This window comes from Athene cunicularia, assembly GCF_003259725.1.
Source record: "Athene cunicularia isolate RWA chromosome 4 unlocalized genomic scaffold, athCun1 chr4_part2, whole genome shotgun sequence".
Lineage (NCBI taxonomy): Eukaryota > Metazoa > Chordata > Aves > Strigiformes > Strigidae > Athene > Athene cunicularia.
This window is the reverse complement of record NW_020799099.1, coordinates 7,121,939-7,137,787: the sequence shown is the minus strand read 5'-3', so window position 1 is coordinate 7,137,787 and position 15,849 is coordinate 7,121,939. Positions and strand designations below refer to the sequence as shown.

Genomic DNA, 15,849 nt, shown 5'->3' with positions numbered 1-15,849 from the left:
TATTTTTTCCCCCTGTGAGCCGTGTTTGGTTTTTTGTGTTGTGTCCGTGTTTTTCTTGTCTGTGAAACAATCTCAAGATTGTAAACCATGAATGCTTATGGGAAGTGTTACCTTAATAAACAAAACCACTCCTAAAAATACCTATTGTTTTACCATTAAACTGATTGCTTAGGTCATGCACATTTTGGCTTTTGGCTTTCCCTGGCCCTATTTTTAACAGTTAATTTTTGCTAATAATGAAATATTTGATCATTGAAACCGAGAAAAGCAAATGCATTTTCTTTTGAGTTCTTACACAAAGAAATCTGCAGAAGTTTTAAACAGTTACGTTTTTCATGTTCCTTTTTTTGACAATCTGTGTCTCATGAAAATTCAGTGTCACCAGTAGCTTTAGTACAAGTTTTCTGGTGGTTGGTTTTCCTCTCACCTACTTGTGTACTACACTGAGTAGCCATGATGGAAATCCAGTAGCTAAAATGAAACCTGCATATATCATCAACCCTAAGCAATTTTCTGAATTGAGATATTGCAATCCATGTGTGCATTCAGGGAAAATCAAAACTCAAATTCTGCCATCCTTAAATTAACTTTGGGGATGGGAAGAACAGTCAGTCTCACTGTTACTGAAATAAGTGAAGACTGGCAAATGAACATCTGATTTTTTCCTTGCCTTCATTGTAAGTATCACTTCCTAGTTGAAAGGGTCAGACACTTAAATTTTAACAATATCTCAAATACAAACCAAAATATGAAGTGCTATAGGGACTGTTTGAACAAAACTTTCCCTACAACAGAAGGAACATAATTAGAAGCACCAGCCCAGATTAATTTTTCAACCTTGGCATTTACTAAGGAGGCATGGAAAATTATGGCTCATGTCTTAGTTGAAGTCTTCAATTTAACGTTAGAATGAAGTTTTAGAATAAAATTCTTGGCCATAATAGGACAGTAGGCACAGTAGGCACGTAGTCCTTGCTTAGATTTTCACATGAAAGCCTGATTTTCAAATGGAAAATGCAGATAGTTCTGTGCTTTTTGAAAAATCAAGCTTTTTTTTCTTAACCTGGAGATTTAGAGTCCTCACTTTAGTTACCCAGTTGTAACAGCCTGTCCACATTTAGATTACACCAGTTAGAAAAAAAAGCACTTTCCCTTCTTGGGCTATATCAGCTATGAAAATGGTTTTTAATTTGTAAAAGGCAACTTGTGGCTTTCTTTGACCTTTAGATCAACAGGATGATCAGGAAAGGACAGAGGAAAGACTGGCCCACATTGCTGATCATCTTGGATTCAGCTGGACAGGTAAAATGCATGTTTTCTATTCCAGACAGAAAGGAGGGGAGCATTCTTTCTCACTCCTTTCATGATTCTTTCAGATGATTTCCTGATTATCTAAAGATGTTTTATAGAAATATTTCAGTACCTTACTTCTGGTTACTAAGATTCCTATAGTCTATTAGGTGAGAACTCAGACACAGAGGTAAAGCCTCAGAACTTGCTGTGGCATCTCCAAAGGGAAATCCCCTAGTATGAGAGAGTGATAAAGAGCTGGCACATGTTTTTGTGCAAAATGCAACAACTCTGGCTAGAAGATAAATGAATACATGAATAAACATCACGTCTGTTCTGGAACTCAGGAGCTGGAAGGCCACTATAGGGATAAATGACATCAGCTTCTTTTCTACAGAACTGTGCTGAGGAAAAAAGGATAAAAAGGGACCTCTTTGAAACAATCACTTTAATATTGTTGATTTAGTAGATCTGAGACAATTAACTTTACTGGGGATAAGCAGAAGTAACACTGAATGAAATGCAGATGTCTATCACTGAAAATCAGCTCACAAGTGTTTACAAAGAGAAAGAGTTGTGCAGAAATCTCAATGCTGTGTCAGACTGTGCAATCCAACAAAAAATTGCTACCAAAAAAGTTAAATCAGGTCTACACTTTTTGACATCTATGCCTAGAGTAGTACCACGCTCCTGAAAATAAGTGAGACTCTAGGAGTTAAAGAAGAGTTGTATACCAGAGAAAAAAATGTTAACTCCTTAATAATAAGAGTTGTGCTTTTTTTCTACACTGTTTTATAATCATCTTCAGAGTGTATGCAAAATATCACTGAAATTTTTGCTTATGTTACTCACCTTTTCCTTTCCTGTCCTCTACTTCCATCCATAGAGAAGACTGGAAGTGTATGTCACTCATCCCAACATGGATTATCCTGAAATCAGTAGGACTTGGACCTGTGCAGTGTAACAGATTAGGAATCTGCTGAAAATTTTATAAAAGAGAACAGACAGTTCTAAAAAAAAAAAAAAAAAAGAAAAAAATGGATGCTCATCAAATAGACAATGTTTTTATAGCATTTTAGAGAGGGCAGGGTAATAATACACCGGCATGAATATTGTTGTCATATTATGGTAAAGATTGATTTTTGTTCAAACTTACTTGATTACCTAGGATTTGAATCTAATGTGTAGTTACTGTATATTTGTTGAAGTTTACAGTCGTACCGCTTTTCAAGCCAGCCTGGAAATAAGGTTATCTGGGGTTTGGGATTAGGGTTTCCTCTGCCCTGTTAAAAACATTACACCCTCCAAAATCAAGTCCATGACACTGTAGCAATGACAATGGAATAGAATGTGAATCCTTCTTTGTGAAAGAAGCAGAAATCTGGAGACTAGGAGTAACAGTAGGAATCTCACAAATTCTCCATGGCTTTAACTCATTTTATGACCTGTTTCAGTGGTTGCATCTTGGTTTAGTAATGGCAGAAAGATGCTTTTGGTTTTGGATGCAATAAAGATGTTACAGACAATTAAAACATTTCCCTTTTCTGGACTGCAGTCTGACCCTATGCTACATCAAAAAGACATCAGTTATTCTTAGTTTTACATTTTCAGTTTTTGGTTTTCAACTGTAGTTAGTAGACATTTACCTTTCTTTAAATGAAACATATCCAGGGGAGTAGAAGTATTATGCTTTAATCTAGCACTAAGAAGTGCTACTACTTAAAATTAATTCTTTTACTAGATTTTGATCAAAGTTTCTGAAATATTCAACATTTTAGAGGATAGAAATTGCTCAGCATGGTGCTCTATAGCTAGAAATATTTCTATCTGCTCATGTGCCGTTTCTGCAACTACACTGTATTTGATAGCTTGTCACTGCTAAATTTTGTCAGTGGTGATGTGCTCTGAGAACTAGGAATGGTAGACATAAAAATAAAAGCTCATACAGGCCCATCATTTCTATGCATAACACATTTCTGTCTTTGGCAAGAACTTACTGTTTAACAATGTCTCTAAATATAACACAAGGTACATAAAAGCAAAGAGAGTCTGGTTTCAGAAGTTTGAAATCCACTTTGCTGCTGACAGCCATAAAATAGATGTAAGACAGGGAAAAAGAGACATCTTTACAGAGATGGATTTCTTTTTCAGAGCTAGCAAGAGAACTGGATTTCACAGAAGAGCAAATTCACCAGATCCGAATTGAAAATCCTAATTCACTTCAAGACCAGAGCCATGCACTCCTCAAATACTGGCTTGAAAGGGATGGGAAACACGCAACAGGTTTGTTTCCAGTTATAGTGCATACAGCTGTCTCAAATTTGCTAGCTTAGGTGACAGATGTGTCTTATAATCACAAAAAGAAAGTTTGGGTAAAATTTAGCCTATAGAAAGAATGACTGTAGATGGCACTTAATTTTTTTTAAGCTTGTCTGTATAGCATAGTGTATAATAGGATTCTCAGAGAAGGTAGTTTGATTTTGTTCACTTGAGGTCAAGACAGAATATCTTACAGCAAAAAAGACTGGAAAACCAGAGGCCTCTTTTTTCCTGAACTGAAAAATGTTTGGGGAAAGTAAACAAATGTGTTAAAGCAAAAAACAAAATGAGTAGTAGTTTTTATAGACAAGCTTCAGTTATTTTTAGATTTTACATAGCAATGCTTCTAAATGCATCTGTATTTTATATATGATACTATATTGCTCAGTATCCTCTATATGTCCTTCATATGGAAAACAGAAGTGAAGAGAGCATGTAAATTGTTAACGCAGCTACATGGTGTTGTTCTAATGCCACAGATACAAATCTTACCCAGTGTCTTACAAAAATCAACCGAATGGATATTGTTCACCTAATGGAGACCAGCGGCATAGACTCCATGCAGGTCCGCGGCACTCGCACGTACACAGAAATTGAACAAACAATAGGATTGGACCACAGTGAAGGTAAATGTCTCCTGACCCAGACTGCCCAGGTTACCTCATCTAAGCACTCGCTTCTGTTCCGACATGTTTGACTAGGATAATCTGTTAACTCTGATGACTGAGCACTAGAATCTCATTTTGAAAGCACAGATAACATGGATGAATGCAAGCATGACATCGCACAGGTCACTGTGTCCACAGGTATAAGATCTCTGCATTAGCCAATTCTTATAAAGCAAGTAAAGGAACATTGTCAGAAACTACTGCAAATGCTTCTGCCCAGCTTGATTTGTCACTTATACAAGTACTTTCGCAGAAGTTAAGAAGGTTCCATTTGGATTTGACCAAGATTTGACCAAGAGAAAGGCTGCTCCATGCTTTGAAAGAACTTTTGGATTCAAGTATCCAGGATATTGTAATTCTGCTATGATGCTGCTGGATTTCATAGGTTTAAAAGTTCAGTAGATAAGATCAATGGTTGTAAACTAAAGAAACATCTCCAAATTATGGGAAATAAAATTCTCTTTTCTAGAAGCGATACTTCTGCATCCTTAACTTAGTATTGAACAGGTAGCTCAGTAAAGTATTCGACAGCTGCAAATGTCCCATTTTAAGAGAATGTAGGAATAGAAGGTTGTTTGCTATAATTAGCATTCTGATATCACAACTGATTAGTTTTAGAACATTAATCTCTATGTCCAGCTCAAATTCAGAGTTCAATAGGTTCCTAGCAAATGTGGCTAGTAAAGAAGAACAAAAGCCTGAGCTTGGGATTTTTAGCCTGTGGAACAGAAACACATACGTTATTTTACAGTTTTTACAGAATGAGAGCCCTCGCTTTGAGATTAGGAGTTGGGGGTGGCTGGATGCATTTATATGCCTTGGAGCACATAAATCAGCTAGTTCTTGCATCTAGTCCTGCATGAATTTCTTTGTCCATACTTGTGTAATTATTTTTTCCATAAGCAGATAAATAATGAATGGGGGGGGAAAAGTTCCTCAAACCTATCCTAATCTGCTGGAAAAAAATCCTGTTGTGAATATTCGTTCATACTTTGAGGGTTTCAAGATTAATTACTCTAGGGAAACTTCTGGGTAAAATTTATTTTGCCTGTTACTATCAAGATTCTTTATTTGGCAATAGTAGTGGTAATCCAGTGTTCCTTCAGCTACTTAGAGAGGTTGTATCCTCTCCCACTCAAGATGTCTAAAAATCTCAGGTAAGTGTTCCATCCAGGGATTTTAAAAGCACATGGGAATGAAAAGGACTTCCTGCATTCTAGTAAGATGTATAATGACATTTCTCATCTCTGTTTTTTAAAGGGTTTTCTGCACTGCAAGAAGAACTGTACAGTTCAAGACATAAGCAAGAAGAACAACATAGGATATCTAAAGACAGTGAGCCAACTGAACATCCTCCTATTGTCTCTGAGGAAGACGTGTCTGTCAGTTATTCTCCTTTCCAGGACAGTACTCCCAGGAGTGAGGCAGAAGTACCAATGGCTGAGCTCCTGAGACAAGCACATAAGGAACAAATAGAAGCTGAATTCTCAGGGAAACCCCAAGATGTGCCAGAAAAACCAACTGCTTCACAACATGAAAATTTGTAAGTGTCAGAAGATCAGAATGAGACCTACGTGGTGGGGATTATCTCTTCTCCGTGTAATAAGGGATTTTACAGTTTTCTTTGGAACATAGGAACTCAGTAGACTTATCCAATTGTGCATAACAGTTCAATAGTTCCTACTGCAGGGTTTGACTCTAATCCATGTGGAGGAAGCCTTAAGGGTTAGGACAGAAAGTCAGTTTGTCACTGTGAACACAAAGCAATAATCTAGTCTAGTACATATGAAAGAGGGATAACATAAAGGGATTTTTTTGCAAAATGTGTATATTTTTCATATGTTAGTTGGCAAGTAATGTTAAACTTAATGAAAATAACCCTAGAGGGGCCTTTCTTCAACTTCAGGATGGCTTTTTCAATTGAGGCAAAAATTTTCCAACTTAATCATTACTTACAAAATGCATAACCATGTATTAGGAACTAGATTTTTCAAAGTAAATTGCCGATGGAACAGACACAGGGTTTTATACAAACAAGACAGGAACAGAGAAGCGTTTTTATACAAACAGGACAAAAGTACTCAAGGGAACACCACATGATAAAGTATAGATTTAGAAGGCCTAGACAGCAAAGCCTTGCATTGTGATTTGGGGCTGTCAGTGTGGTTAGTTTCGTTTGGAGAGGAACTCGAAAAGGATCAGCTTGCTTTCTTCCCACCGTCCCTAATTGAGAACTCCATGCAGGGTTGATTCAGGTGTTCATGGGCTGGCAGTATATCAAGGGCCCCCTTTCAAAGAAGCGTTTTTTCTGTGAGTGATTAGCTTTGATGTGGAGACACAGCTCCAAACAGTCAAAGTGCAGTTGAGTCCAGCAACTGGTCTGTTGGGGATTCTTTTGCTCAAGATATGCTTTACACCCAGGAGAGAGTGTGGGACACAGAAACCAGCATCTGAGGTAGAGGCCTTGCATCGCACACTGATAGACAAAAATACCAATGTTTCCTAATGACTGGCATGAGGAAATGAATGTTTTTGAGAAATAGAAAATATATTTGAGATAATATTGCCAATACTAAACAAGAGTAGTGATGGCAGGGGAATATCACTACACTTCATGTCTAGATTGAACTAGGAGGAAAATTGGTCTAGATTTAGATAGCTCATCAGGAACACATACTAAGAGGAATTCTACACTAATATGTATAGCCTGGTGAATGGGAAAAAGGCTGGATCAATACCATTTAACTCATACTACAGTGAAGTCTTTTCTTACTTTAGAACACAATTGTTTCAAGGGCAGTAGTTGAGGAAGCAAAACAAATTGTCAAAACCCAACTTGTGTCAGCAAAAAACCATATACATGCGAGTTACTCTGTTACTGTTGTTATTAGTCTTATCTACTCATAGGAATGGTTATAGAGAAGGGAATCCGCACTCTTATTGTTAAAATTTAACAATTTCCTCAGTTTAGAATGAGAAGAAAAAAAAAAAAAAGAACCAAGCATGTAGTTCCTAGCTCAAAAACATCTCTGAAGTTTTAGAAATTGAAAATTTAATTTCTGCAGGCTTACAAGCTTTCTGGCTGTAATTCCACCAGTTTTGATATAGTTGCCTTTTTTTCTTTTTACCAATATATATGAAAAGAGAAAAGTCAACCTCAAAAGAAGATTCTAGGTGGCAAAGAGGGTAATGTTTTCACAATTAGTGCAAATCAGAAGTAACCTTTTCAAGCTAGCATGAAAGTTACCAGGTTACTTGATAAAACTCAGACAAGAGTTAGGTTAATATCTGAAGTCAACATTATTCACGCATATGCAACAGAAAAGTACTGCATTTACCTATGCTTTAATATATATATTTTATCTTTATATATGTTACATAGTAATGTATTTAATAATATGTTTAAATAATTTGTGGCACCAATTAAATCATAGCAATGTTCAACAGTGAAAATAATATTACAAACAAAATAAGATAGTCTACTAAATGCATTTGGTAAAGCTCCAGAATTCTACGTAAAAGTTGGTCTCACTGCAGCTGTATCACTTGTAATTAAAGTAGTAGTTGCTTCACATCCATCTGTAGTAATCAAGTCTCCTTCCTCCACAATAATAGGTAAGTAGATAGATCACATAGATTAGTGAGGGCACAAGTGACAGCAAAGCTCACATAAATCCTCCACAAAGACCAAGTTTTGCAGAATCAGGTGTAACATTTGGATATCCATTTGGAGGTTTTCCTGGGTTGGAAAGATGAGAGGGATTCCCAGCCTATAGTTACTGCTCTGTAGTTATTGTCAAGGAGTATCAGTTGTTTCTAGACTTTGCTAGATGACAGACAACATAATATTTAATCAGTACAGAATGTTCCACTTGTGGAAATTGGAAAGCACTGCATGGTAGTAACTTCCCTTGAACCTGTAATTCACAGCTTTGCAACTCCAGGAACAGAGCAGTCTACAACATCAGTAACTGGAAAAGCAGCAAGCGAAAAATCTGCACACTTCAGTGCGGCAAAGGAAGAGAGAGGTAAACCATCCCCACAGCCCCCATCACCTGCTCAGAGAGGTGACTCTCCCATCGTCCAAGAGCCTGAGGACCCCCGACTCCACCAGGATGACCTCTCGCCAAGGAGAACTAGTCTAGTGATAGTGGAGTCAACTGATGAGCAGGCAGAAAAATTTGGAAGAGGCTATGAAGAGGAATCTTTAGAAAAGGTAAACAACAACTGTTTCTCAAAGTAATTGACATGAAAGAATAAATTTTATGTCTCATTCCTTAAGATAGGAGTATTTTTAATTGGTCTAATTAATCCACATCTGCAACTGAGTCTTTTCTCCTTTCCTCTGTGGTTGTAAGGGATAGCTGTAACCATTTGCGTAGAGGTTTTCAAAGCTGAAGTAAAACCCGTATCCTAAAGTCTGGACTGTAATTCTGGTTCTGTTACCCTTACCTGTCCTTTGGTCTCTGACATGTGAGAGAGAATTAGTACAGGTAGCATGTGCAGAAACAAACCAAAAGCTGAAAACCAGATGTGATAAAAGACAAAGTAATAATGTTAGAAGCTTGCGAAGAAAGGCAAGACTAGCCCAGAGCAGCATGAATAACAACATGAAAAACACTGTAGAGTTATTGAAGTGGAAAAGAGGCGGCAGGATGCACGTTGTAGAATACTAAGGATGTGCTGGAAGAAAAGAACTTGAGAATGGTGTTTATGTAGCATGCAGGCAGTAAAGAGAAATGGAGTCAGGAGGCGGAAGAGAAGAACAAAAACTATGTGAGGTAGGTCATGGGTTGTGTAAGACAAAGAAACCTTATTGCAGTGTTTGGAGAGGGGAAGATGTCAAGAGGCAATGAAAGAAAGCAACTCTATAGCTTTTAGTGGGGAATTTAAATTACTTGGCACAAACAGAATAAACAGCTTGCTTTGCCTGTTCTAAGTAGAAGAAAAGTAGAAGGCATAAATGGGCAGGAAATTAGTTTTATCAGTGAAGTCAGAGCAGAGAAAGCACAGTTTTACTTAAGCAGAAATTGTTCCCTGTTTTGACATTCACCTAGAAACGGGCTCTTCTTTCTTTGCTGTTCGTGTTGCCAAATGTACCACTTCTAGAATGGAGTTTCAGAGCTCTGCCTCTGGGATCTCAGAAAAACGTTAGATATAAAATGTGTAGGATAAGTCAGATGTTTAAAGATTAGCTACAGTAGGACTCAGTGCAGTGGGTGCTGTAGGAAAGGCTGCCCTCAAGGTTAAGGTACTTTTCCCCTCCTGTTCTTTTATTAAAGCAAAACAAGAAGAACCAGCACCACCAAAACCAAACACTCCCCCTTATTTATTTTCCCGTTTATGTTTTTATACTGTTGATATTTCCCAGGTAGCTGCTTTCAGCTTCTCTTTACCTTCTGACTTTTTCATTTAAATTTTTAATTCTTCCCTGTGCAGGAGAGAGAACAACTTCAACACTTGTTACTAATTTTTGTTGATCTTTCCAGTGCCAAGGCTATTGATACGTTGCCCTCTAGTTAAAACTGTTTACTTCTAGTATCTAGATGTCGCACTGCATACTTCCCAGTACGGAGGATTAAAATGCCTTCCTGTAATTTTCTGTGTAATTAATACAGAAACCATATACAATAGGTATGAATTCCAGAGTTGGTGTTAGTAATACTTTCTAGTCCACCTGTACAATGTCATGCCACAAATTTCAGGCTTGTTGCTGGCAACCTTAAAGAGCACTAAGACCATCCTGTAGGATTGGTACCACAAAGATTCAGCCTTCTTTTTTCAATATGCTAATAACAGGTGAAATGCTGGAGTTTCAACCCCAAGCCCCAAATTAAGGTTGACACATGAATGATTCTCACAGCCCTTCACAAAGGGGTGATGAGTTTGCCTTTAGGCTTCCCTCCAGAGTGCGGCCGGCCTTGCGGGTATCGGGGGGGGAGAGCCCTACGTGTCCTGCATTAAGTAAGCAAAGGTCAGGTGTCCCACTTAGGGATAAAAGCTGGGACCACTTGCAGGCAGGGGCAGTGTCTGTCTGTGAGGTGGATGCCCTGTGCAGAGTTCCCTGTTGGGGCAGGACCTCCTGCCTCCCTGGAACTGGGCTCCAGTCAGGTCTGGCTTTTGTAAACACGGGCTGTGTAGAGATTCAGTATGTGGCTTCTTTGGTCTTATGTATTTGTTTTGTTGACTCAGTTGTCTCCTGTCCCTTCTATGGGAAACTGCATTTCACCATTTATTCCACCCATTGTTGGTCGTGCGGTGTCGTTGCTGGGGTCAGTGGGATTGATGTCGATTATGTATAATCTGACTTGTTCGTACCCCCAGCGCTCACCCATGTACTGACCCTTTTGTATCAAATACAATTTGGTTATTGGTTCATCTTTATGATGGATGTGTCCTTTATGCTAGGCCTGATAATTGGCAAAACAATAGTCAAGTGGCCAAAGCCTCCCACTCCACATCAGTGCTTCACAGGTTAAAGTCAGGTAAGAGGTCAAAATCCTGAGAGCAAAAATTTTCAGAAGTGAAGATGGTTTTAGATAAAAACAAGACAGAAACGGGTAGTACTGCTAGTACCACATACAACAGAGTATTGCTTCCATGCTTCCACTAGGAGTTAGCAGAAGAGTTAGGTGGGCTGGAGACCAGCTCGGACGAGGACGAGATGATCACTACCAGGGTTGTTCGTCGCCGGGTGATTATTCAGGTACTGAGTGTGGAGCAATGGCACGTGCCTGTGGTGACGAGGCCCTGGTGACACCTTTAGGCGTGTTGAGGAGACAGCCGCTTGGGTGGCATTGAGCCTGAAGCTGGACTGCTTCCAAATAATGCATGGCCATTGGAAAAGCCATTCCCCTACCTTTTCTTGAAGGGAGGATTATAGTAATCTGCTAACCCAACTCTAAATTGCATTAGATGCCTCCATTAGATGGAGGAGGATGAAGACCCATACGCAACGCAGTCAACTAACATATATTTGCCTGTCCATCGTGGCATAACTTTTCTTTGCATGCCTTCCTAAGTACTTAATTGCAGAACAAATGGTTTTTCCTAACATTTATCAATTTTCTTTTTTCATTCTTTAACCAATTAACCAATTTTAAAATTGCTTATTTAAAGTTACCTACAAGAAGGCCTTGCTTCATAAAACTTCGTTCTTTGTCGCACAGGCTGATAGCATGCCTGAAATGCCACCAGAAACAGTCACAGAAGAGCAATATACAGATGAACATGGCCACACAGTGGTAAAGAAGGTACTGTCAGTTGTGCCCCTTGCTCCCTTCTTACAGACCTACAAAAGGACGGATAAATACATCGACATACATGCCAAATTTATTTCTGTGAAGGGACATGATTTTCAAGAGTAGAGCTTGGAAGGGACCAGAACTTTTGTTCATGAGAGATTCCAAAGTTTGAAGAACTATTTTGATTTGCAAGATTATTCTGTGTTACAGTTTATAACTTAATGTGACATATTTTGTTAATTTTCCCATTTAAAGCCAATGAAAATTCTGCATAGATCCACATGTCTGAGAAAAAGACAACAAAAGACCCACACCAGCACACCTTTATCTAAAATCATGGTTGCTGGTATTAATGAAACTAATGGAGGGCTTGGTCTGCATGAGTCATCTAAATCCAGACTTTACCTCTTCAAAATTTGCACTCAGCTGTGCCTGATCAGGTTCCTAAATTTGCAGTTCAGTTTTTGTGGCACAAATATAGAAAGTACTTATTTGTGTAGTGGCCTCATAAACATTTTCAGACCATGCTTACCAAAATGACTTCTGCACAGCATGGAAGCAGAACTTCCGTGCTTCTTGCTTTATCTGACAACTCAGTATGTAGAGAACTGGTCTAGGACTTGGCTGAATTCTGCTGGTGGCAAACTCCATCTTCTGTCTCCCAAGAAAACATCATAGACCCTCAGCTGGATAGCATCTCTGTGAAAGCTGCTTGAATTCATATTAGAACAAACAACCCCAGCCAAACATTCCTGGGCATGTTGTTCGAGAGTGAGCATGACTGTATTCTTCTAGGTAGGTCTGTGCCCAGGAGGGCACTACACCCCCACCTCTGTGACTCTTAAATGTAGGTGACCCAGTCTGATTGAGCACTGCAGCAAATAAGCTGTTGGACAAAGCAGGAGGTAACTGCTTAGTGTTGCCTTGTCAAAAGAGGCTGGGAAGGTATATGAAAATGTAAACCTCCAGGTCATCCACAGAGGGAAGCATACCCATTCTCCTCAGAAATGTATTACATGTTGAACCCTGTAATTGTCTTCTGCTCCTTTTTGTTTGGCTTGCTAGTGCCTAGAAAGCTGAAGCACCAGATTAGTGTCTTAAATAGATTAATTCTAGCTCACTAGTTCAGCAGTGGTTCGTACCATCGGTGTTACAATGCGATGTCCAAGTCCCTCTGTGATTCTAGTTCTAAGCATTTGTTAGCCAAGTTGCTAACCTCTTACTTTCAGAAGCCTTTCTGAAAATATGTCTGAAAATATTTTTGTGCATTTGTAAAGTATTGTTTTCTCTCTAAAATACTACACTCCTAATAATACCTACTGCTTTAGAGAGTCATTCCAATACCTATATTGTGCTCCTATATTGAAGTAATTTTATGGAAGCTTTGCTATGTGGCAGCCTAAGTAGGGAGAATGCATCAACTTGCAGCTTTACTACAGGTACTTGTGAGTATGTGTGTTAGACTAAAACACAGAACCATCCATGCAGGTTTTGCTGTGTAGGAAAAAATGCCCTTTGAGTAGAAAATACTACATAGAGAATAAGGAGGAATATGTTATTGTTAATTATTTTGGGACAAATCTCTATTTCATCCCTTCAGGTCACTAGAAAGATCATTCGGCGATACGTTTCTCCAGATGGCACAGAAAAAGAGGAAGTCCTAATGCAAGGGCCACCACAAAAACCTGTCACTGTCGAAGAAGGGGATGGCTATTCCAAAGTTGTAAAACGGGTTGTGCTGAAGAGTGATGGTGCACAGTCAGAGGTCAGATCTACTTTCTTTGCTGTGATACAAAGCCGCAGTACACCAACACCATACTTCGTAACTAATCTCACTTATGCCAACAACATTCAGTTGTGAACGATACTTTTAAAAGTTCTCTTGCAGACAGAAAGGCCTCAGAATATAGACAGGGAAAAGCCAGGGGGTAGTCAGGGAAAAAGGGCAATTTTCTCTGAAAATAAGTCTGGATAGAGATTCTGTGATTTATGACAACTACTAAATTAATAAAGAAGGCAGCTTTGTACTAAGATGAAATATAGGTAAATGGCAAATCTGTATTTGTTATTACATTTCTCTAATAAGAAAATTAGTGAATGCTGTAATGAAATGGATCTGATTTTCTCTAGATTTCTACAGCTAAGCCCTTCTAAAGCTATACAATTATATTAGGTTTAACTTACTGGTGTGTTCTTTGCTTTGAAGAGGCTAAAAAATAAAAAGTATTACTTCCATTGAAACTGTTTGTAGAGCCAGGTAACTAAAAAGATAAACAACCTGAAAATGTGTCTTTTCCTGCCTTAGTTCACCAGGTAGCCCTACAGAGATTTGCATCAGCACAACTAAGGTTATGATCGAGGGCCAGAAGGTGGTAATAGGGCTCCCTTTCAGCAGCACTTCAGTTGAAAGCAATGTTTAACAAGTTGTCATTAGAAATGCTAAGAACATAATTGCCATTCTCTCTTGCCAGAATCAATCATCAGAATTAATTCTCTAGGATTAAGGTAACAAGAAAACAAAGTAATGTTTTTTAGTTAGTTGATCATACCAGAGCTACTCTTTATCATATGGAACCCATATACATTAAATTTATATTTTGCCAAATCAAATCATGTTTGTCACTTTCCTGTGGTATTCTAATATTCTGGTCTGTTGCTCCTGTAGAAGTTCCTTGCTTTTACAAGTGTAACTCATTTCTCAGAAGCATATCTTAAAATTAAGATATGGATCGATACCACTGCTTTGTACTACCCGTGTGAATACATCAAGGGCTCACAGCAAGAGGTCCACTTGTTACTGGGTGTAACTCCAGTGGCCTTGGCAGGTGAGACAGTAGGGCAGCCTGTGGTGCAGTGGAGGGTGGCCATATTCCTGCTACCCTCTGGCTACCTCAGGTGCCAGCAGCAGTTTTCACCCTGCCAGCATAAATAAAGCAGAATAAATTATCCAGGGCTGTTCCTGCTGAACTGGCATGTATCCTACAACACCTCTTTCTGGAGCTGTAAAGCAGGTAATAAAATTTACGCTCACTATTTTGATGCATACACATAGAAAGTGAGACAGCTCTGATATTCTTGGTCTCTATGCCAGTGATAAAGAGAGAACAAATAGAGTAACTAAAGGCTTTGTTAGTATCCATTCTGTAATTCATACCCGGTGTACTTCTGCTTTCTAACCTTACAGGTGACCCTGTCTGAACCTGCTGCTTTGCCTAGTGCCTCCAGATTCCAGTCTGAACCCGTGGAAGGCCGGAAGGTCAGCAAAGTCACAAAGACCACAGTAGTGCAAGGAGAGAGAACAGAGAAACGCCTGGGGGATGCTAGCTTAGCTACTGATCTTCCGTCAGCCAAAGAGGACTTTGAAGAGGTACAAATGACTTTTAAATATAAATATTAAAACAAGTGTCTCAGCCTACCCGGGGACAAATTCTACTCTGTTGAAAGTTTTGTGTGTGGAGCATCATATTCAGCTGTGGAGTATAAACCTCAGTTGTTATACTCAGCCATGTTATAAAAGGATTAGTGTATGAAGTGCATGTGTGGGAAGCTGACATTACAGAATTAGCTATGAAACATTTGAGGGTTCTAAAAAAACCCATGGAGGCTTTAAGTAAAGTTGTTAGAAATCATGGGTGTGGTTACTGTTAAAAAAAAGTTCATTCATATGTTACCACTTATGGAGCTACTTTTAGAAATTGGTAGAGTTAAGTCATAATCCCTGGGTAAATTGATGTATTTGTCCTTGAAGGGAAGAAAGAGCTACTAAGCTAATAAGCACCTTTCTTGGTTTTATGCTTTTTCTAATCGGTTTAGACATTTCAGTAATAGAAAAGTGATATTGAATTAATACAGCTTTTTCGATAAGGAACTGATAGTGCTTCATTCTCAATGCATTTTGTTGTCCCTTGGAACAACACATGTAAAACGCATCTTAAAGATTCACGTGGATAAAAGTTATGTGTCATTAGATGCAACGCAAGTACTTGGTTTGGTTTTTTAATTTGACAAAATATAAAAGCATAGATGCAACAATATCATGGCCTGGATATTTTCTGCTGTACAACAGCTTGCAGGAAGACAAGAATCACTAAGCTATTAGATTGAGATGCCAAATTTACCATTACAAATATAAGTCCAGCAGCCAGATCCTTCTCTCCTGATAATAAAAAAATAAGCAGCAAAACCTGTCACGTAGGGGTTCAAAGGAACAGCTTGGGAAATAAAACTTTTTTCCCAGCGTGCATCTTTTAGCTTAGGAAATCGGGAAACCTGTGGAAGATACCACAGACAAACCCACATCCAGCCAAAAGGAAAATAAAATGCTGACT

At 38.7% G+C, this 15,849-nt stretch overlaps 1 protein-coding gene across 32 annotated transcripts in view; it reads left to right on the top strand.

Annotated features, from left to right (window-relative positions):
• ANK2 (ankyrin 2) overlaps nucleotides 1-15,849 on the top strand; it is a 310,156-nt gene that overhangs the window by 293,099 nt on the left and 1,208 nt on the right. For 31 of the 32 annotated variants that reach the window (XM_026847415.1, XM_026847414.1, XM_026847413.1 and 28 more), the window contains 8 exons: nucleotides 1,228-1,302; nucleotides 3,442-3,573; nucleotides 4,089-4,235; nucleotides 5,538-5,820; nucleotides 8,208-8,493; nucleotides 11,447-11,530; nucleotides 13,122-13,286; nucleotides 14,706-14,888. In XM_026847415.1, coding sequence (XP_026703216.1) covers nucleotides 1,228-1,302; nucleotides 3,442-3,573; nucleotides 4,089-4,235; nucleotides 5,538-5,820; nucleotides 8,208-8,493; nucleotides 11,447-11,530; nucleotides 13,122-13,286; nucleotides 14,706-14,888 — 1,355 coding nt within the window. The remainder of the gene's footprint in view (nucleotides 1-1,227; nucleotides 1,303-3,441; nucleotides 3,574-4,088; nucleotides 4,236-5,537; nucleotides 5,821-8,207; nucleotides 8,494-11,446; nucleotides 11,531-13,121; nucleotides 13,287-14,705; nucleotides 14,889-15,849) is intronic. The other variant, XM_026847396.1, reaches the window with a different exon arrangement.